This window comes from Lissotriton helveticus, chromosome 9 (genome assembly GCF_964261635.1).
Source record: "Lissotriton helveticus chromosome 9, aLisHel1.1, whole genome shotgun sequence".
Lineage (NCBI taxonomy): Eukaryota > Metazoa > Chordata > Amphibia > Caudata > Salamandridae > Lissotriton > Lissotriton helveticus.
In genome coordinates, this window is record NC_136070.1 from 535690539 (window position 1) to 535714059 (window position 23521).

The following is a 23521-nucleotide window of genomic DNA, read 5'->3' on the forward strand; positions in this document are numbered from 1 at the left end:
ACTAGGGGGACTCACTCGTCATCAGCATGTTTTGTCCTTTGAAAGACTTCACATGACATTGTTCATCGTAGGATAGTCTTGAACGATTTAAAGGGCAGAAGTCAGCTTCTTCACTCTCTATCGTCTTATGAATTCTTCAGCAGCAGATCTAGGGAAATGGCAGAAATTGAGGTCACTCTGAGGACTCACAATTGATCCAGATGTTTAAAAAAACGTTTTAAAAAGTAATCTTTGCCATTTGGAGTCCTGTTGGGGTCAGTTCTGGTTTTTCAGAAATGTACAACAGGGAGCAGAGGATAACATAACGGGGCTCTTATTAATTCTAAACTTTGTTACACGTCCTAGGGGAATATCATCTGTTACCACGCATGCCAAAACAGCATGTGGCGTAACAATACCACAACTGTGTCGTTACCAAGAGTTCCATTACAACGCAGGTCATTACAGCGACTTGCTTTTGGAATAGTTTAGATTACTATTGCACCTTCAGTCATTGTATCAGTAGGGAAGGTGTAGGACGTAAAATCCAACACCAGTCCAACACCGCATTCCCTAAAGCAAGTCGTTGTAATGGAACTTGTGGTAACGTCGCAGTTGTGGTAGTGACTGCATTGTAAAGGCACTGCATTGTAATGCTTGCTTTGTAATAGATGATTCCATTGCTAGGGTAAACACCAGGCTCACGAAGTGTTGTGTGGGTCTGCCTGTGTGCATTTTATGTCTATGCATTCGGTGATTAAGTCAGTTCTACAGGTGTTACAGTTTGTAGTGCTATGGGCCAGAGAATATTGCAGGCAGTTGCAGTGAAAGAACAGAAAAAAACACCCTTTGTAGCTTCTGCTGCGGTCTTAGCCTTTGTAGATCTGTGAGGCGTCCGGATTGTACATATTCGTAAGCTCACCTCATTACCTTTTACAGTGGTACTGTACACCGCAGGCAGGTGGGCTTAGTGGGCTTTCTGAAGTGACTTTGTATGTGCATTTTGTGCTGTCTTCTACAAGTTGATGTTTTTACTGAAAACAGTTGAATTGTATTAACACTTTAAATTATTGTGAGCCCACACAAGAAATATACCAGAAATCAGGTGATGACACACCAGTACCGCTAGTCCTAGGTAAATGCTGTTGTCTGAAAGACAGTGATCATGGAATGTTTCTTTCTTTCAGCTTCCGCACTGAACTTCAGTGGCTGCTTTTTCATTCCCCGGTGCCTTCCCTAATCCAGGAGGGGCCACAGTAAGTAAAACGTTGCATGAGGATGAGCTCTTGAGTTGGCTGCATGATGCTGTTTGTGTGTGACAACCCTTTTAGGTCATGTTTGTGCACTCTAGGGGACTGAGCCGAATATCCTGGCTTCAACAATGATCCCTTAATTCACCAAGAGCCTTGCCAGGGCTCAGCCAAGAAGACAAGACCTCTGTACTGATGACATTCTGGTGGTGCCTTATTCTCAAGATGCACCAAGAGTAAGCATAGGTTTGGAGCCATTAAGATGGTGCTCCAGGGAAAACAAACTAATAATTCAAAAGAAAAGTGGGAAAAGTAATATTTTTTATATATATATATATATATATATATATATATATATATATATATATATATATATATATATATATATATATATATATATATATATAACATAACGTGTATTTGTAAAGCGTACGTTCATCCGTAGGTATCTTGGCACTGAATAACATATGTTTATTGTTACCCAACTCAATGGTACTCGTAGTACTAGAGAAGTTGCTAGTGTGAGCACTTTTACTGCTTAAAGGCAAAATGTTGGGCTGGCAGTTATTGTTCAGTTTTACCATATGTTTCCATGCATGGCATATTTCGGTTTTCCTAAAACAGCACATGCGCTTTTTGTTGAAAGACATTTTGTTAGCTTACAGTGGTCTTGTCTTCTTCCACTGCTCGCGTTTTGGGAGCTACTGTTTTCTTTTTTTAAAGCACCCCATGAGTTGTTTTTCTCATGTGTTTCTCTGCCCCTGTGCTCCTTGTGGCTATCTGTCAGCCATATGCTTATAATCAGACCCCAACACTAACCAATTGGTAACAAATTTGGAGACATTAGGTTGGTTCAGATGGTGGTGGGACCTACTCACCAGGCTGGATAAACCCCGGATTTGCTGTTTACCAATACAACTTAAGTCAGAATGGAGCAACCCCTACCCCTACTCTGGTCGAATCACAATTTGTTTTAATATACCTATAGGCACTCCAAATAGCTGTTCTAACAGTGATTTCACCTGGCTAAGGCCATGGCGTAAAGTCACCCAAGCAACATTCTCAGCCCAATTTAACCACCAGTCTTTTTCCCATACTGAGAATAGCGACCAGGTAGCAATAGCCTTTGAAGACGAAATTACATCTACCCTGAATAAAGTGACACCTCTGTCAAGGGCTAAGGTCAAGGCCAGAGCCTCGCCCTGTTTTACGTTACAAAAGAGGGGTTAACCCAATAAAGTCACTGGGACCTGGGTGCTAGATAGTACATATAGAGGGGGGGTCCCAATGTACAATATCCATGTCAAAACAAATACATAATCAAATACAAAAACCATAGAAAAGATAGATTACCACATTGTTATTTAATCACAATGCGTATAAAATTTCATAAATAGTAAATACACTTTGCACATCCCATCCTTTTCACTTTACTCACCCTCCCCCTTTCCCTACCTTTGGGGCACCAATATACCTGTATTTACTATTTATGAAATTTTATACGCATTGTGATTAAATAACAATGTGGTAATCTATCTTTTCTATGGTTTTTGTATTTGATTATGTATTTGTTGTGACATTGATATTGTGCACTGGGACCCCCCCTCTATATGTACTATCGCCCTGGTTTACATCGGCATTAAAAATTGATAAATTGTCCAGAAGGGCCACTGAGAACCAATGGAGAAAAACTAATACAAATGATTATTGTTCAAAATATAATCAGCTCCATTGAACTTACTTAAATAACATCAAACAGGCAAAAAAGCTTTATTTGACAAATAGAATCAACAAAGCCGCAAATTCCAACAAAGAGCTTTATAAAATATTTGCGGAGTTCACCACTCCTCATTCTGATCAGCCCATCTATACCCCCACGCAAGAATAGGTAAACACACTGTCCTCCTTCTTTGATGAAAAGGTCAAATCTATTCACAGGTCTGTTCCTCATCATGATGTTAAAAATTTAGATTTTCATCTAGCAGTTAACAGTGATTCTACCCTGCCTCTATTACTGGAATTTAAAGCAGTTACTCCAGAAGAAGTCTCCATAGCCCAAGCTAAGATTAAATCAGGTGCCCTAGCTAGTAGACCCTCTCCCACCCCGTTCCTGCACAAACATAGCTTCTCTTCTTATAGCTAAACTCACAGAGATATTCAACATGTCTCTAGCTCAGGCTACGGTTCCTACCAGATGGAAAGCAGCTCAAGTTAAGCCTATCCTAAAAAAGCCGGCCTCCGATCCAATAGTAACCCGGCAACTACCGTCCAATCTCACTGCTGCCATATTTTGGAAAGGTACTCAAGTGCCTGGTTAATAAAACCGATGAGTACTGGTCCAGCAACTGGTGACCCCAAATCCTAGGCTTATGTCCATCCCCCAAACAAGTAGTCCTCAACCTCGGAATAACAATTGACAATCAGCTGTCAATTCACAATCATGTAAACCTAGTAATAGGCACCTGTTATGGGATTTTGCGGAAACTTCGCAAAATCTTCCAATGGATTCCAGTTGAATCCAGAAAAACGTTGGTCCAGGGGCTCATTGTAAGCCGTATGGACTATGGTAATGCCTTATTAGCCTCCATGAACGAAAACCTCCACTCAAAACTGCAGATCTTGCAGAACACCGCTGCTAGACTTATCTTCGACTTATCTTAGATCTTCCACGGCAAGATCGGAAGGAATTCGAGTCCCCGCCTGATGCACTGACCAGGTGCTGTCCTCCCTGCTTGCAGAGATTCTAGCTTCCAGTGTTCTGACTCCCTTCGCTGGGTGTTGGAGTTTGAGATCCGGAAAGAGATTCCCACCTCTCTCATTCTAAGGTATGGAGCTGACTAGAACCCAGAGGGATTCTTGGCAATTACTAACTAAACTTAGGGGCAGATTTATGAGTTCTGGCGCATCTCTGCAAATCAGCAGAGATGCGCCGGAACTGATGCGTCACGCAATTCCCTCCTTGCGGCATCACATATACGCCGCATTTACAATGCGGCGCACCATGGTGCAAGGAAGGGCAGATGCGTGACGCATCTTGTGGTGTACGGGCGGCGCATTGCTGGAGTAGCGTCGCAAGTGCGACACAACTCCTGCAATGTACAGAGGCCACCCATACATAACGTGGTGCGTCACTCCTTACGCCTGCTTCAAGCAGGCGTAAGGATTTGACGCAGCAGCGTCGTAAAACTGACTCAGTGAAATCTTGTAGATTTCACTGCGTCAGTTTTATGGGGCTTTACTACGAGGGAACGCCCACCCCGCGACAGAACACCCACATGAAACCTGACGCAGGTTCCATATGGCGCAGGGCTTTACAACGTGACGCATCTGCCTAGATGCGTCACGTTGTAAATAGGTCGCAGGGATGTGCCATGTTTCTGCGCCGTTGCGTCACGCAACGGCGGCGTAAACGTGGCGCAAGTCCGACATAAATCTGCCCCTAAGTATATACCATACTATAGAAAACAGCACCTACTTCTTACCTCGTACTACACTTAGGTTAGGTACACGGGGGTAGAACTATTTAGAAGCACCAGATGAGTATCCACTTTTAGCCTGTGTTATTTATGCGTATGTATATGAATATAGGTCATAGCTAAAAGATAGTGCTATTACAGTATTATTTCTTCTTACTGCTCATGCTGTACATTTTATATCTTGCATACTGTCTAACGATCGTAACAGCTCATATATCTTGGACGAGAAATAAGACTGTTCAATAAATCCTTTTATTGAAACGCCCATCTATTCTTTCTGTGCAACTCTGCAGAAACTAAGCATGCACAATTGACTGAGTGAAACTGTTATCTATTGTTTCCACGATTCTGAGACATGTTCCAATTCTAAAGGGAAACAAAGTTGTCATGTTTATGCCGTTGTCAGAAACTAATCCCTTCTTGTTCATTCGAGAAGTTTCTAGTAACCTCTGAATTAGCTGGCACACACAAGTAATTACGTTTAATGTACTCAATAGGAGCATGCTGACCTCAGTCCTATGTTAAAACTATAGTATATATTTTTCCAATGCGCAGAGCCTATAAGGGAAATAGGAACTGCACTACAAGGGTATCAGCTCCCTTGCGTAACATTTTAGGTAACATCTAGTGGAAGATGCACTATCCACAGCCTATATTTATTTGTTTAAAAAGGAAATGCCACACCAATGTATTTGTTACCACTTTCAACTAAAATGCACTGCCTGGTGAAAATAGGTATACGGTCAACACCTAGTGACATCCACTCTTCAGTGAAAAAATTGTACCCTTGGAGTCCACAATTTGGGGGTAGGGAGTTACTAGTTCTAACCTTGGTAACCTCATTCAGTAGGTTATATATCCACTGCAAACATTTGCATACAATCAGGGTATAAATGTGAAGCCTTCCCAGTTTTAAATTTCAATGGCATTTTAGGTCGACATAGAGTACGCATGCGAAGCATGCGTCTAGCTCGACGACTATAGCCGCCCGTCTCCTGGGAATCTGAGACAGGGGTCGGGCACGAGCGTCGACTTCTCCTCGTGGGCGCGCACGCCCAGCCCGGCGGCGTGCACATCCCCTGCCTCAGATTCCCTGAACACACACATACACACATGCACACGCAGGCAGGCACGCACACACACACACACACACGCACAAGCGCACACGCACACACACTTCCTGGGAACTCATTGCCCAACACACCCGGAACCCACGGTCACCCTTCACCGAGGCAGAGAGGCGCTGCCACTTACAATCCCTACCGGTGAACAGACCCGTCACGACAGCCTTGCCTGCTCCGGGCCTACCCACGAGCACCCCGAAGAGGCTGACAGGAGGACCCTCCACCCCCCACACACTGGAAACCACCAGAGAGCCCCATGCCTCCCCCCGAGCCCAGCTCCAGGACCTGACCGATTGTCCCCACTGCCGTCCCGGCCCCCACACTCACCTCGGTGCCCTCGGCGGACCCTCAGCTCTGTCCTCCCCGAAGGCTGCTCCGCCCGGACACGGGTGAAAGGAACGAGGGGGCTACGAGCTCCGGCACAGTCTCACCGCGCCTGCGCACACTAACAGCTCAGCGCGCTCGCGCCTGCGCACAGCAACAGTGCCTCTGCCCGGCATGAGCTAAAGAAGGGACTGAGGAAGCAGAGCAGACAGTAGAGCCAGTGAAGAGGGGGTGCTAAACGTCGAGAGAGGACTGGTTCACGCACCCGACTACAATTGCGCACCTTACCTTGGTAGCTAACCAAGAAACCATGAACGCATAAAAGGGACTGTGATGCGTGCAGGCTGGTGAAACGTGACGGGAAAGAAGGAACCAAAAAAGAGAGAAAGAGGACTGACAGCCTACACGCCTCGCATTAAGGCTGGTTGATGAAATTTTTTACCACCCCTCACAGGGAAGAACGCTGCCTCGTCCGTTGGGTAACATTTTTAAACTTGTTCAATTATTGTTTTCTTTTACATTTAATGGTGATTTGCTTGCGCGTTCACGGCGAGTCTGCTGGTGCCTATTTATCACAGTACCCGTCTTCCTTGTTTAAAATGTTGTTCTTTGCTTAAAATATATGTCCCCGCTCCCCGATTACCTATTCCCCCTCCCTAGGCCTGTGGAGATATCTCTTTCCGTCCACCCCCACAGAGTTCTGGGTGTCGTGCGCTCCTTTCCAACATGGAAAGGGGTGTACTCCTGCCTTTGACTGGGGTACACCTGGTATCGTTTCCAGGCTGTGATGTTGGCGGGAGCGGGGTCTGTGAATGACACAGGTGTAAACTCCCTGTGTGTGGGGGCGCTCACCCCAGGGCCAGCCTGGCCTCGGAGGGCACCCCCGCCTCTGCCGTGGGGTGTACTCCCTGTATAATCTCAGAAGGCCTCGGGGTGACATCACTCGGGTGAGTCGCAGGATTCAGGGCGCCGAGGTCAGCTGTGTGCATTCCTGGCAGTTGTAAATCCAGTCACTTCTGCTGCTGCGGCTGATTTAAGAGCGCAGCCCCCCTCCACGGAATCCATGGGGGGGGAAGGGGGGCGCTTTTAACAAGGGGGGCAAAGTCAGTAGAGAGGTAGAGAGGAGGCCGGGCGGATCAGAAGTGGCCTAGCTCATTGGGTGAATGCACCCACTGCAGGCACTGGCATGAAACCATTTAAAACACATCAAGGTAGCTCGGTGGATTGATGCACTGCCATGCTCCCCCTAAAATGTGCCTTTCATGCAGCTGGTCAGCGCACGTGGGAGCTCTGTCTTCCCGGGGTCACGGCAGTCCCTCATTCACTCATTCACTCATCTTCAGTGGTACGCACCCTGCCCTGATATTTCTGACTTTGGCTGCTTCAGGGCGCTTTGAGGCAGGGAGGGAGTGGACAAGCTGGGAGGAGGAGTGAGAAACTGAAAGCTAAAGCCCGATGCCCGGCTCTGGCTCGGTTCTGGCTCGGCTCGAGCTCCTCTCGATCCTCGAGCCCAAGCCGAGCCGAGCCTTCACGTAGCGCCTGCCTGCCACACGCACTCTACCCCCATGCATTGAGATGGAAATGAAAAACATGAACCTTTGATGTGAGACTGAAGAGGGAAAGAAAACCCATCTAGTGGCTGGACTCTAAACTATATGAAACCAGAAAACATGGCATCAATCCCAGCTGCATACAAAAACTTCCTAGGCAATCTGAGTGACAGACTACAGATAATTTGACCAAGTAGAACTAGGAGTAGGCAAACAATCAAAAGAAAAACATTAATAAAAATTGATCATGATTTTAATTAACATTTTACTTCACTTGATCGACGGCACGCCATATCCCGGTACCGCCGCAGAAACCATCTTTACCTCGGGACAATTTTTATATCAGTCGCTCTTTTGTATCCTTGGTACAACCTTACCCATACTAATTATCAGCCGGTTCACGTAGCCTCTATCCAGCAATCATTACAGATATCTGTCTGTTCAGAATTACCGATTCTGTATGCATCTATAAATATTGCTGATCAACATTTTATCTTCATGTCCTCTTGATTGAGTGTCGACACCTGAACATATTTTAAAAGATATCTTGCTGATTTAGTAAAGGATTACTATTCATCTATACGTCCCATTTTTTATGTTACCTCGAGCACAGGAATCATTTCCTAACTACACAGGTACACTGTTACTGTGTCATTCATCTGAAGATAACATCCTTCGGTTGCTTTTGTCTAATTGTAACTTGCGGCTCCTGAAGAAGGCGTTTTCGCCGAAACGCGCGTCGAGTAATGTCTCAGCATTTTTTATTGTAGACACTGTTAAGTGTGTGTTGGTGTCTTTTTATCTATAAAGAGTGTATATTGTATTATTTTATGTAATTGTTTGTCATATAACTTGAACATCTAGTTCTTTATATGATTTTTAAAATGTTAATTAAAATCATGATCAATTTTTATTAATGTTTTTCTTTTGATTGTTTGCCTACTCCTAGTTCTACTTGGTCCAATTATCTGTAGTCTGTCACTCAGATTGCCTAGGAAGTTTGTGTACACATACCTTGTTTACCCTGCCCTAGGAGTCATTAGCTATCACTACCCAGGGGGTCCTTGTTTCTTCACACATCAATCCCAGCTGCTCCACTTGAGCACATTGTGTGATCATGCGCACATACTGTATTTCACCAGCCTCCTGTTATTTCAATCTCACGCATGAGAGCGCCTTGAAGTACCTGGGCTCAGGGTGTGCTGTAAAAGAAACCTTGCATGTTTGAGGTCATAGAATACAATCTTGCATGAGTGCTTACTAAACTTTTTAGAACCAAGATCCACTTATTAGAAGGACAAACCTTCGCGACTCACCCACCGTTAAGGGACAAGAGGCGGGTGAGTTATGAATGTTACTAAAGCTTGGTGCGGTATCACCCTGTCATTTGCAGACAACACGCTTCCTATTGAAGTGTCCACTATCTTTGCACAAACACACATTTTACTAATAAAACTACACAGAGCACGAATGATGATGTGTGGGAATCGGGTTTCTGTGAATATTTATCATTTGTGCATCCGCAAGTAAGGTGTCTAGATTTGTTTTGTTCCATTTAAAACCTCTGTTTCCATCACACTTAAGAAATACAAATAAAACCTGCTCATTTTTGCTTTCCTTGCTGAACAGGTTCTCAGAGCACCCGTTTTTCGTTGAGTTTATCCAAATTTTATTTATTAAACAAAGAAGCAAGACAGCCGACACATGTTTCACCCTATGTGGCAGGTAGCGCCAGGGCTTTCTCAAGGCTAAATACATTTGTTTACATTTTTCAAATTTCCTCAGTTTTTCAAATGCACGGCAGTAATTAATGTCACAATCAATTTTTTAGCATGAATGAATCGTCAGATATTGCCGCACACCGGATTACCCGGAAGACTTTTGAATATCTGACGATTCACTCATGCTAAAAAATTGAATGTGACATTAATTACTGCCGTGCATTTGAAAAGCTGAGGAAATTTGAAACATCGAAACAAATTTATTTAGCCTTGAGAAAGCCCTGGCACTACCTGCCACATAGGGTGAAACACGTGTCGGCTGTCTTGCTTCTTTGTTTAATAAATAAAATTTGGATAAACTCAACGAAACTGAATTGAATCATTAAAGAACGGAATAGACATGACTATGGCTTTTGCTAAGATCAAACCAAAGTAAGGAAGGATTCACCCTTATCATCCATTCAAAGGAAAGGAATACATACTTGCTGCCACAGGCTGGCCTAGTACCTGCTCAGGCAGAAGACTACAATTACTTTACAATACAGGCAGCTGTTGTAGTAATAAACAGGCATAACTGGTTGGGCTGCCTGTTTTTTAAATAGTACTCGACGTTTATGTTACTATGAAGATGTACTTAATGTGTTTCAATTAATCTGAAAATATATATAGTCATTAGAAACAGTAAGTGTGGCCCAGGGGTTAGAGGCAGCAGACCCGGAAGCTGAGATCGGTCCTGGACCAGGGTTCAATTCCCCGCCTCGGCGGGTCTTGGGCTAAAAAATTCCACGGACTCGATAATTCTCGCCCCGGTGCCTCCTCGACTCACGGGTTCACACTCTGCGACTCTGGGCAATAGCTTGCTTAATCTCCACAACGGCCCCTCGCGGCGGGATGCCTGACTTTCACCTTGTGGATACTCTGCTATCTCACAGGGGAATACCAGGAAGGGTTCCCTAAGCAAGCGCCGGGACACCCACTGCGGGTAGCTGTGCGCTATATAAGCTCAACTACATACACAAATGAACATTTATCTTTACATTACTTGTTGGGATTCTCAGTTAAAAAGGACACATTTTGCATGGGAATCTTGTCTCTACCCCTTTATTTCGTGAACAGGTATGAAGCATTTTTGACTGCCAGTGGAGAAATCTTAGAGAACCTTTTAGAAAATTTGTGGAACTTTTCAAGCTCTTTGTAGAGGAGGGAAACACAATATTGCACATATAACAAGCGAAGTATGTCACTACTGCTTACAGGAACTTATTACCAACAAATAGTTGCATGAGTCGGGAACCCTGTAAGTGATGTATTCGTGCATGCTGGCTTATGCCCAGCCAGCATCCCTTGCCCTCTGCCAGTGATAGCAGAGGCTGCAGCGATCAATTAAAGCAAAAAAGTACAACACTTGTACTACACTCATTCAAGCTCACACTTCCCTCCCTCTGCCTACATAATAATACAAAGCCTTCAGATAAGCCAAAACTCAAACTGATGTGTGGGGGCACATTTATAAGAAATAACATACCCTCAAGTAAACATAAAAAGGATATTCCAAGTCACTTCTGAGTACCATGCCCTTTTAAAGGCACTCAGCCTGTGACCGTCTACCTCAGTGCAGCACTTGTCTTCCAATGGCCTTATAATGTACAATTAGGGGTTTATTATCTGAAGTAATAGTGCTGTACCAAGGCTTTTAAGCAGGGACAGTAATACCATTTCACAAATTACCTCTTTCTTTAAGGGCTTCTGTGTCATTACTAGCTCTGCTGAGAAGAGCACCTGCACTTTTAATGACACTGTACCATCACTTGCTAGTCTCAGCTCTGAAGCAATGATTGGATGTGCATAGTCCGACCTTCCCTCTCGCCTTTCAGATCTGTGTGATAGATGCTAGTTTTTAGTTCCAAACTGCTGTAAGCAACATCTGAAGTCTACAAAACGTGATGGATGGAATAATTGAATGAATCTAAGCCACTGGTAATTACTCGGGCCGCATCCCACTCCATCATTATTTTGCACACCATGCCACCTCAGTTTGGATTCAGCTATATGCAAATCATCCTTGACCCTTCTCCAATGGGAACAGTTCAGTCAATGGGAACGGGGCATGGGTATACCCAGACACAAGCCCCGTGCACAGTGTTTCACTGGAACCAAGCTATACCAGGCTGATGTGCCTCTACTAATGGTGAAACCAGCCCTGCGTTGCTTGTATTCTGGTTCAGGGAGGACCTGGCTGGGCAGTTCGGACTGGACTGGACCCATTGGAACAGGGTCCAGACTGGTTTGCATATAGCTGGGTCCATACTAAGGTGGCGTGGTGAGCAAAATAACAGTGAATTGGGATGCAGCCAGAGTAATTACTAGTGGCTGTGATTCATTCCACCCATCACTTTTTTATATGTTTAAATAAGCAACATCTAGACATGGTGCTGTCAAGCCAGCACTTCTCATATCCTTTCCCACATTCAATAATTAAGAGTTTGACACAGCTGATACAGCCTTTTCAGAGTGAAGATTCTGAAAAACAATTTCCATATTTCTGTGTTGAAATGCCTTTCTGGTGGTGCTGGAGCCAAGTCAATCCCATGTCAGGAACATCTAAAATTCGACATATATTGCTATGGTCATATAGCCTTTACAGGGGCTAAGACCAATTTTTATGTTATTGCATGTGAATAGAGTGAAATATAACTCAGTGGTTTAACATCGCTGCTACATAAACCTTTATCTGGTTTACTGAACCCAGGTTCCAATCTTGGGGGAAAGTTTAGTGGGTTAATATGTTTGTGCAAAGATCTGCACATATCCTGAACTTCAGTAGTTGGAACGTCAACTGACCAGATGTAATCTTCCATTACTCAGAATGGCAGCTCCACGAGGTATCTAAAATATAAAAAATAAAAAACGAAAATGTAGATTAACCCTTCAAGGGCCAACACACCTACTTTCAGCTCCTTGGGCTAAATTTAGTAGTTTTTTGGCGGAAATTAGTGTGATTTGTGTATCTGTAAAAAAATGCGCTGTTCTTCCGGTGTTCTTTACAATTCCTGTACCGAATGTCTATCAACTGATGAACATTTGTACATCCATGTCCAGTGGATGAAAGGTAACCAATTTGTATGAAATCTGTATTATGTAGCACAGCGACTTAGATCCTCATTTGGATACTGGTGGCAGCCGCCTTGGTCAGCGGAGGCCCTCTCCTTGGTCTTCTGGCAAAAGTCCCTCAACTCTATCTTCTGACTCCCTCTCCTACTCCTTCTGATGATCTCTGTGCCAAAAGTGCATTCACTGGTTCGGTGGATGCACTTTTGCACGGCTGATTAGAGCTGGCTATCATGTTGATGTGGCTTGTTATGCATTCTTCCTGAGTCCATGCAATTCTGGATTTGTTGCTGCGATTGATATAATTGACAGAAACAATCAGTGTTTGGGACACACAGGGAGTCTCCTCCTGTTGCGCATGGGACTTTGTCTATTTTTCTGCCAAGATCTTGCATAGTGGTCCCAGACAGAAGAAATCGATTATGGATGACATGTCTTAGGAAGGGCTGGACGTCTGCCACTATTGCCAGTGCCACTGGAATTATGTGGCAGGAGAGGGCCAAATTATGAGGCAGGGTCGAGTTAATTATGCGGCAAGAAAAGGCAAATTATGAGGCGTAATGCGGCACATTTTGTAATAGTATTACTTAATTATTTCATAATTTTAAAACTTGGTAACACTGTCTGGGCATTGGTTGCACCTCATTAGTGCCAGTTTAATACCCAAATATAGCAATAATCAACAGACAGGTGACTAATCCAGCTTTGGAAAGGACCATCCACTGCGCGGCAACACGTGTTGCCTTATTTTTAGTAACTTTTGATCCCTTTGAGCTAGAAACAAACATTTTGTTTTGTTAAAATCAGCAGATAATGTGGCAGATGATGGATTCTGTGGCACATGCAGCAACTCTATAACTATGCGAGAATTGCCACTGCCGCACAATCGCATACTTCCAATAGCCCTGACTAGGACCCAGCAGCTCTGTGTCAGATGGGTCACTGAGCAAATGGCTTCAAACAGTGGAGCTAGTCACGGCCCTGTGTTTGAAACATGTTGAGTCCCCCACTGCTAATGAGGCAGGAGAACATGGATATATTCAGAGAAGGAAAGAGGAAACAGTGCACATGGGAGCGGTGGGAAGAGAGGATGAGAAAGCTGAAGGGGAAGAATGGAGTTGTAGAGTCGTGAGGTAAAGAGAAGATGAAAAGAGAGAAAGGTAAAGGAGACAGAAGCAAAAGAGGAAGAAGGGAAAATAAGAAACTTTGGAACACAAAAAAGAAGATGCACAGAAGGGCAGAGTAGGGGGCAAAGCTCAAGAAAGTTAGAAATGAAAGAGATTGTAAGAGTTGGGAGAAAACAAAGTGTAAAGCAGCAATCTGAAAGAAAGAGTCATGGTGTCTTTCAGTCATCTCTACGGCATATTAAGCTATACCCATTGTTGCTGGTCCCTTGTGCTTTAAATGTGCTGATACACTTATTTTTTAAACAGTTTCTTGAGGAGGAACAACCATAAAATCTCTAATAAAGTGATAATTAGAGATTACAAAGTTTGAACCAGTGTTACCAACCCAGTCTGCTTTTAGATTAACAACTTAGCACTCATTTTCTAAAATACTCCTCGAGTCCAAAAAACCCTCTGTGAAGTGGTCTTTAAAGTACTATCAGTATCTGTCCACTGTTGGTGGTCTAGTATTACTTGTTGGGGTTATCTTAACAGTGGCACTTCACCACTTAGTCCTCAGTGCCACCAGCAAAGACACGCCCATATCGGAAAGGTGTGGCTGCTGCCATTAAATGCATGGTAGCCCTGCCTAGAAGTGAATATTGCACGTTGATCGCTTATCAGCTGCCCAGATAGTGATCCCTGGAGTTCAGCTATCCTTCTGCTATATATTTTATTCGTTTTATTTGTTTTGTAAAGAATGATCAAGACCCTTTGCTGTACTGACAGTGGAAGGAGGTAAAAAATGTAGCATACAAGTTCAGATAACCAAAAAAGGCAGCTGCTGTACAATTCTCAGTGGTAAATTATATTCTCGCAATATATCACAGAGAATATGATCCTATATTTCAAATTTATTACTAGTAGAATTTGCTCCATGTATGCTGACGAGGCCTTGCCAAAATCACTGTTCCCAAATAACATGTGTTCAACAGGAAAAGATTTCAGGATATCAATATTTACAAATATGTAGACCTAGTCAACTAGTCCACACCATTCTCCTGGACAGACCATGGCCTCGTCAAGTTCAGTATCCCTGTTCCAGTCCATTGCACATGTACCACCAGCCTGTCGAAATTGGAATTGCATCACTGACAAGAACTGGAACACCACTCGCAACAACCTCCCCAAAACCATCAAGAATTTTAACAGTTGGATACCCTCCTCCACCGACACACTGGCTCCCCCAAACAAAAAACAAGCTCTAGACCCCAGACCAGTTGGTACCCGGAGAAACGTAGACCAAGACACCACCACAAACAACTGCAGCGCAAATGGAGAATTAGCTAGGACAATGCTGATGGGAGCACATTCAAATCCGCCCTGAGGAGCTACCACCAAATGATCCGGACATCCAAATACGCAGCATTGATGGGCAGAATTGATGCTAGCACCAACAGAGGCAAAGAAATCTTTGCCATTGTGAAGAATGTCCCCTCACCAGCAGTTGCCTCCAACTCGATGACCCACTCGTAGGACCTCTGCAGCAATCTCTCTACATTTTCAGCAACAGAATCACTGCAGTTTACAGCAACTTCAACCCACAAAGAGCCTGACAGACCTCGCCAAATGCCTCACAATCTTATCCAGAGAACCAATGCTAACCACATGGCCTGTCATCACCACAGAATAAACCACCAGCACCATATAGTTCATCCACACAGGGGCCCCATTGGACCCTGTCCTTACCACACATGCTCCTGAGGATAACAGCCTATCTTCAACATATCAGTGCCATGCTCACAACCATTCTTAGTGCTTCCACCTCTTCGCGACCTTTCTAGATGCTTGGAAACATGCAACTGTCCTCCCTTTGCTGAAGAACCCCTCCAGGGGCCCTTCACAGCTCGCAAACTACTGACCATTCTCCCTGCTACCATTCCCGGTCAAGGTCTTAAAGAAAACCATTAACAAATGCCTCACCAAATACATCCATGATCATCAACTGCTCAACACCACTCATTTTGATTTTAGCCCCAACCACAGCACGTAAACTGACCTCATCGTTGCCATGAATAGCATCCATATGACTCGGGCTGGAGGACACAGGCAGCCCTCATCCTCCTAGATCTTTCCGCAGCGTTTGACACGATCTCCCACCCCATCCGCATTTAACACCTACACAACTTCGGAATCAAGGACATGGACTTCAATGGTTCTGCTCCTTCCTGCTGGAAGGACCCAGTCAAGTCAGCCTGCTCCATATACCTTGGATGCCCACGACCTCATCTGTGGAGTTCGGCAAATATCCTCCTTAAGCTCGACCTTCTTCAACACACACATGATCCCTTTAGCTAACATCATTCGCTTTCACATCAACATTCTCCTACGCCAACAACATGCAACTAATTCTTCCCCTCATAGGCAAGGGTCATGTTGAATGCCAGGATCAAATTGAATACCTGCATGACTAAAATAGCTCACTGGATGAAGACCAAGTCGCTGAAGCTGCCTTTAGATGTGGTGGTATTGAAACAAGTTGGCATCTTATAACTACAGGGCAGAACATAAATTAGTGTTTTAACAATGTTCCAGGGCTTGAATGATTAAATGTATGTATGGGTTTCCTGTACACATTCTCAAACAATTGTTTCTGTTGAGTGAACATGTGGACTTTAGGTTTTCAGAGGGCCTGTCGCAGACACCACTAGAAGGGTGTCATTTGCAGGGGCACTACAGATGATTTTTCACTCACCCCTAGGGTTTGATCAAGACACTAACTGAGGGCGATAGTGCTGTTTTTAGTATGTGGCATAAATCTTGGGAGCCACCCCTTTCAAAAGGAGCAACGCAAGTTATAAGAAGCAGGCGCTAGTAGGATTGTCTTCCAGTGCCCTGCGGTTGAAGCTTACATGAGGAGACTCCTATTTTTAAGTCATTGAGAAAGCTCGCACCTAGTGTGTTATTACATTTTTTCGACCGTAAACACGCTTGTTTTTTTTTAACCAGATGATGACACTGGTTAGACACTACACAGTTAAGTCCTGTTTTTGGGACCTAACTTTATATGTGAAATAAGAAAAGTTCCTTTTAGGGGTGCGGGAAATTGGGGCCTATTTTTGCTATTATTTTGGTTAGACTCAAACCTGCTCAACACCCAGATACCCCCATGGTGCTAGGACGCTCTACAAATCTGTATAACATAATTCATATAATCGTTCTGTGCCCATTGTCAAAACAGTAGGTGGTTCTTTATAATTATCTTGAAAGTTTTATGCTTGAGGGTGGTGTTTTTTTAGGCTTTGGAAATGCAAGTCTACTTTTTGACGGTTAATTCCCAAGAATGGAAATGGTTTTTTTCATTTGCATTCTAAAGTGTTTAGACTGTAGTGCCTTATAGATGATACCAGAAGTTGTATAATTGCTGTATGCTTGAAGAGGTAGCCAGATCACTAAGCCCAGAACTGGTATGTTTGTCCCAGAGATGGATAGGACAGTAGAGTGTAATGCTCTTTTGAAGGGTGCCACCCAAATCTGGGGGATCTCTCAGAGTAAAGCATTCCTATATTGATTTTATGATGTGATCGTGGCTTCGACTCTATTCTTTAAATCTACTCTGGGGAGGAAATGCCAGATGTCACCTATGTCGCTCAGTTGGTAGTTTGCGCATGTGTGTATATACTTGACATCAGAGTCTAGTTTTTAGGTCTCGCTGGTGTTAGCAGCGCATAGCGCTGCTCCAGCGAAAGACCTATTGTTGTGGGTTTCCTGGGAATGGCTGAGAGGGGGTGGTTACACGCATTACCTCGGCGATTTCACCTCGAGGACGCGCTTCTGCTGGCGGATTGACTCTCCGGGGCGCTCGCGCTCACACACGCGCTCACACACACAAGTGCTTACACACACACGCGCGCTTACACACACACGCGCACACACACGTGCACACACACACACGCGCACACACACACACACACACGCGCGCACACACACACACACACGCGCACTCACCCCCCCCCCCCCACTCACCTGGCTCTTTTGTCGCGACTCCCCTGGTATCTCCGCCGCATCAAGACAACAAGAGAGATGACTGGGCTGTTCCTAGGGGGAGAAAGAAAGAAGGAGAAGGTCACTAAGGTATAAGGGCTAGTGCTCAATGGAGGACCACCCCTGGGTATCCAATTTGTTGGATATAATGGCCTCACACACCCTTGCGAGTGTCATGCTTCATCATAGGCAATGCTCCTCGTCGGGCAGGCGGTGCAATGCCCAACGGGCTCACCTCAAAGAGGGGCTCTTTATCGGAGATCTTTTATCTAACTGCCTATGGGTGATGTGGGGGTGAGGGGCCAGGACAGAGTAGATAGTGCGGGTGAGGATAAAATGTGGTACAAGGTACCGGAAAACAATTTTATTCTGGTGGTCCTCTACCACAATTAAAATCAAGGGCAGCCGGTGTTCATGGGAACTTTGGTTTCCCAGATTGGACCGGGGCTAAAGTGCAAGTGGTGTGGTCAACATGTTTCTCGCTTCTAGTACATTGACTGCGATTCTTCAGGGCCTCGTAAAAAGCTACAATCTACAAAACATGACCTAATGATTAGTATCAGTGTTAAATACAGCACATAAGTTGTACTACCTGTTTGACCCTGCTCTTGCCTAAAGGTTAGAGTTATGGGGTGTCAACAGTACCCGGTGGGTCTGACATCAAGGGAGAAGCCATAGGGGTTGAGGTTTCTACTGCTTGTGTCAGGGCCAGTAATGCCTACCCATCTCACCGGGTCCGGATAGTCCCACTATTAGGTCACCATTAGGTCATGTTTTGTAGATTGTAGTTTTTTACTAGGTCCTGAAGAATCGCAGTCAATGTACTAGAAGCGAGAAACATGTTGACCACACCACTTGCACTTTAGCCCCGGTCCAATCTGGGAAACCAAAGTTCCCATGAACACCGGCTGCCCTTGATTTTAATTGTGGTAGAGGACCACCAGAATAAAATTGTTTTCCGGTACCTTGTACCACATTTTATCTTCACCCGCACTATCTACTCTGTCCTGGCCCCTCACCCCCACTTCACCCATAGGCAGTTGGATAAAAGATCTTCGATAAAGAGCCCCTCTTTGAGGTGAGCCCGTTGGGCATTGCACCGCCTGCTCGACGAGGAGCATTGCCTATGATGAAGCATGACACTCGCAAGGGTGTGTGAGGCCATTATATCCAACAAATTGGGTACCCAGGGGTGGTCCTCCATTGAGCACTAGCCCTTATACCTTACTGACCTTCTCCTTCTTTCTTTCTCCCCCTAGGAACAGCCCAGTCATCTCTCTTGTTGTCTTGATATCTGGGGCTACGACTGCGGCCGGACCTTCCATTCTCTTTTCTCTGAATGGTAATCAAAGCCCTACTGGATCACAGTTGATCCTTGACCTCCCCTACCCTTTGTTACAATCTCCGCCGCATCACCTGGCCTGGATTGCATAATTCAAACGGCACCCAACAGCCGAGACCGAGTGGAAGCGGACAACGCGTCCCCAGCGCACCCCTTGCCTGTAGCAGCCGCCTCTGCTGACTCGGAAACGCTCCAGCCGGCTCCCCGCCCCCGGTACCCTGATGTGGGAGGTAGCCATGGGTACGTCATTTTTTTTTTTAGAGCCATTCTCTCCTGTGCGAACACAGAAAGATGCCACGATGTTGTGGTACTCGGGTGCCCACGACAGTACCCGCGTGGTCTTGACAATTTGATCGACATCACCCCGAGATGCCCACTCCTTGCACTATTGCTTAGACATGATACTTCACTGTGACTACCAGTGAAAAGTCCCCGGATGCACTCTTTTGTTGGTAACAAAGGTTAAAATGGCAGACAGCATCGGGCATAAGATGGCTGCATAGTACAGCTACGTGCAGACAGTGGCTGTACAGTACGGTAGACAGGCGTGGGCCGCAGCCATTGACCCGTATACTGTTTTTCATTTGCAGACTGCTGCGTGAACACCGCTTGAAGGCTCTCTGTTGGGAGCCTGTGTTGCCCAGCAGCTTTCAGGCAGCTCTGCAGGGAAGGGGCGGACAATTACAAGGACTTCTGCCTGCAGTCTTGTTGTCTGTTATCTTTAGGTGTTTACGTTGATGACTGACACATATTAATGCAATATTTATGTTTTAGGGTTTGTTTACATTATGCAGCATGTATGTGTTCAGTGTTACTGTGGAATGTGGTGCCAGAGAGGGGTGGACTTCGACCCGGCTGGGAGTCTCGTCTATGGGGAGATGCTGATATCTGAGGGGGAGAAAAATTATGCTGGAATATTCTCGAACTAAAAGTTTAGTCTTCTGACAATGGCGGGGGGGGGGGCAGGCAAATGTGGTATCCCAGTGCTTCAGGCAGTGTTCTATGGCTCCAGTTACGCTGATGTGCCAAGTACCAACTTTTCAAGGCATTACCTTTTTTAGGTTACATGGATGCCTTATATTTAATGTTTAAATAACCCTGTGCACCCGCACTCTGCTTTATCCCGGCCGGCACTGTCCGGTGTTGAGTACCGGCTCTTTTTTATTTTGAGAGGGAGAGGGAAAGTACCGGCACTTCTCAAGAGAAATGCAATATTTTTAATCGGAGAGTACCGGCACTTCACTATAGTACATAGTACCTGCACTTCTATTTTCCATTTAAGCACTACTCCCGCAGATTACACACATGTTACGTGGTCTGCTTTTGCAACATGGAGCTCTCCTTACAGAATCACATCTCAGCCAGTAGAAAAGCTCCGTGGACTAATGTATCCATTTATAGAGATCATTGTGTAACCTGACGATCACACCTGTGCGCGAGTCTTTCATCCTTCAGATCAGTGCCTAATTTGTGCCGGTGGCCACCACCGGCGCTCATTATTGTGGACCCGGATTTATTCAAATTATTGATTCCTTCTGCAGGCACCTGTGCTTTATTTGTGCTAACCCTGAGCTCTGACATTTACATGCAACAGTGGATGGTGCAGCCCTATCATGCACGCGTTGCTAAGTTTTCATTAACTCTATACACAATGGATTAATACTTAAAACAGGCCTGCTAAAAAAGGTTTTCTTATGACTCGGCTGGGCTCCTCCTACAAGCATTAGAAAACCCTAACTTCACAAACTGTGTTTATTTAGCGGGTTCTTACTCTTAAATAAAGATATACAGGCCTTTATGCCCTTAAATATGCATTAAAAAATGTTGCCGAATCCAGGCGCAGGATACTGTTACATGCTTACAAGTAAGCATGTGTTTCTCCTCCACCTGAAAAATGACCGCAAGGAATAAAAAACAGTACAATAATCTTTACAAATGCACACCTGCATTAAAACAAAACACTTATATTCAATGATTGTGTGTAATTATTAAAATAGGGGCCTTCCTACCAAGACGACCAGAGCTGATCATTCATTTGCAAGAGGGACAGAACCTGCACTAGTGGGGGATGTGGGAGAGGCCTTTTAAATTTACAAATTAAGCACGGTTTCAGAGGTCAATAAAACGAGTACCATTGAGTTTGGTAAAGAAGGGATACATAATACACTAGCCTCTGACTTTATACAGCAGACCCATCCCTCAGAGACCAACAGTGCTCAGTTTGTGACTTTAAACAGCTGGATCAAAGCTCTTCTGGTTCGGATTTTAGGCAGCAAGGCTGTTCATCAGATCACACAGATGTCATTATGTCATGATTAAATACTATCCCTCTTGGTACTTCGATGAACGCAGGCCCAAGCTGTGTGCAGCAGATATACTCATTCCTAATGTTACACAAAGGTGCAGGCTACCGCTTCATATAGCAGGATTATCCTCAAATGACACGGGTTCATATAGCAGGAATATCCTCAAATAACAGAGCTGTCCCTCAGGCACCAATGCTGCCCAGGTGTTGGACATGAACTGTGAAGTGCCCCAAGCAGGGTCCTAAATCTTGTCCGAAATAAATAAGTGCAGAGTAGGTGACATCACAGGGATCCGACATCTCATCCAGTGACGTCACAGAAAACCGCGTAACACTTATTGCATTTCTGTGACTCCCCAAAAATATTGTGAACATTGTTTCAGGGGTTTATTGCAAGTTATGAGGAGGCTGCTGCTCAATTGGTACAGTCAAGCAGAGCCCCTGCCACACTAGCCGTGGCCGAGCTTTTTATTAAATGAATGCCACACACCCTCTTGACAAACATTTTCCCGTTCCCACAGACTGTAGTCGTCCACTTATTCTCCATCCAGCTCTTATTTCCTTATCTCCTCACTCTCTGCCATGCCGAACATTCTCTGCCCCTCGCCACTCTCCCCACAGGTTATCCTCTCTCCCTCATCCAACTCTATGTAGCCCTTCTTGTCCTCATACTACGTATGCATCGCGTCATTTTTCCCTCATTCTCTACCACTGAATTATCACTTCCGCCTACATTTCATTCCCTCAGCCGATCTTCTCATCCCTTGCCCTCCTGCCTCCAGCTGCGCATAATCCCCTCTTCTTATCTTTCTATCCAGTTGTTCCTTTATCGTAGCAAAGGGTGCAACAGGACTTTTTGTTAACACTGTACTCCTGTGCAATAATTAAACTCAGGATGCATGTTAGTTTAGGAGTGCACCACTCTCTGGGTGTAAGCGAAACAGTATTAAAAGAATATCTGAACTTCTGAGTGTCATATCAACTTGTTCACAACATGTAGGTGAATTTTGTGATATCATATATGTGCTATTAACATCCTGGTTTCCTTCTCTGCTGTCTCAGAGCGGCCAAGCCGTATCCATAGAGGCCCTATGGACTTGGCATTGACTCGATCTGCGGAGGGTGCAGCATAACAAAGGGCAGGCGGCCTCTGTGACGGGAGAAAGGTCACAGGGCAAATGCAGGGCCACTTTAGAAGCGTTTTTGTGCGCTAATGGCACCGCTAATCTCGCAAAGAAAGGGGAAATGATTTTGGTTCCTCGTCCCCCTGTGGAAAAGTAAATTTTGCCATGTTGTATGTGCCTACGTGTTCCCCATCCTATGTTATATGTACATGATCGATATGCATATGTATTCCCCCCTGATCGATTAAAGACGCAATTACAGTTGTGTCCAACTCTAGTATGCCAGTTTCCAGTTCTCGTGAAAGCTACGAGTATTAGGCCTATGTAAACCTATGTTGCCACGTTTCACAGTGTGCACGTTAATTTATTGAAAAGTCCCCGTTTCTAGGCCTCAAAAGGGCCCGGACACCAGATTCAGCTCCTGTCTCCTGAACCCTCTCCGAGGAGCGATACAGCCCCCACCTGTATCCCTGACCCTTCACTTACTTCATGCCTCGCAGTGCCCGGCTCGGCCTGGCTCTGCCTCCCAGTCTGCCAAGAGTATGTTATGTTTCTAGTTATCAGTCCAGCCCTCCTTCTCTGCATTCCTAAGCTACTGAAGCGCATCAATAGTTTCCGTCATGGTCTAGCCTTTATGTCTCCATGTAAGAGAAATACTGTATTAATATTCATAGAATATTCCTCGCACACACACTACATATAGAATTATGCATGCACCAGTCTTAGTATCAAGTAGCCTTTGCCCTGATAACTTTTGGATTCTATCAACATGTTCTCTAAACACCAGATACTAGATAGGCTTTAGGTACATGTCGCTCTGACACTCCAGACTTTAGTCTCCTCTTCTAGCGCAGAAGTCATAGCCCCCAGTTCCTCCTGGTAACACGTCATTGCCAGTTTGCGCGCACCACTAGGTTAGAGGTCCCAGCTGCTCAGGTAGCCCCCTCCATGTTTCCGCCCCGTTTATGTCACTTCTGTTACGTTTACATCACATGTCTATGTATACGCCCTGTACACACCTCTTGTTACACCCACTTTATGCCTTATCTTTCGCGACTGCTACAAACT

General features: G+C 45.0%; 1 protein-coding gene across 3 annotated transcripts in view; it reads left to right on the plus strand.

Annotated features, from left to right (window-relative positions):
• ACTMAP (actin maturation protease) overlaps positions 1–23521 on the plus strand; it is a 282045-nt gene that overhangs the window by 56535 nt on the left and 201989 nt on the right. For all 3 annotated transcript variants that reach the window (XM_078660402.1, XM_078660400.1, XM_078660401.1), the window contains exon 3: positions 1167–1235. In XM_078660402.1, the coding sequence (XP_078516528.1) occupies positions 1167–1235 (69 nt within the window). The remainder of the gene's footprint in view (positions 1–1166; positions 1236–23521) is intronic.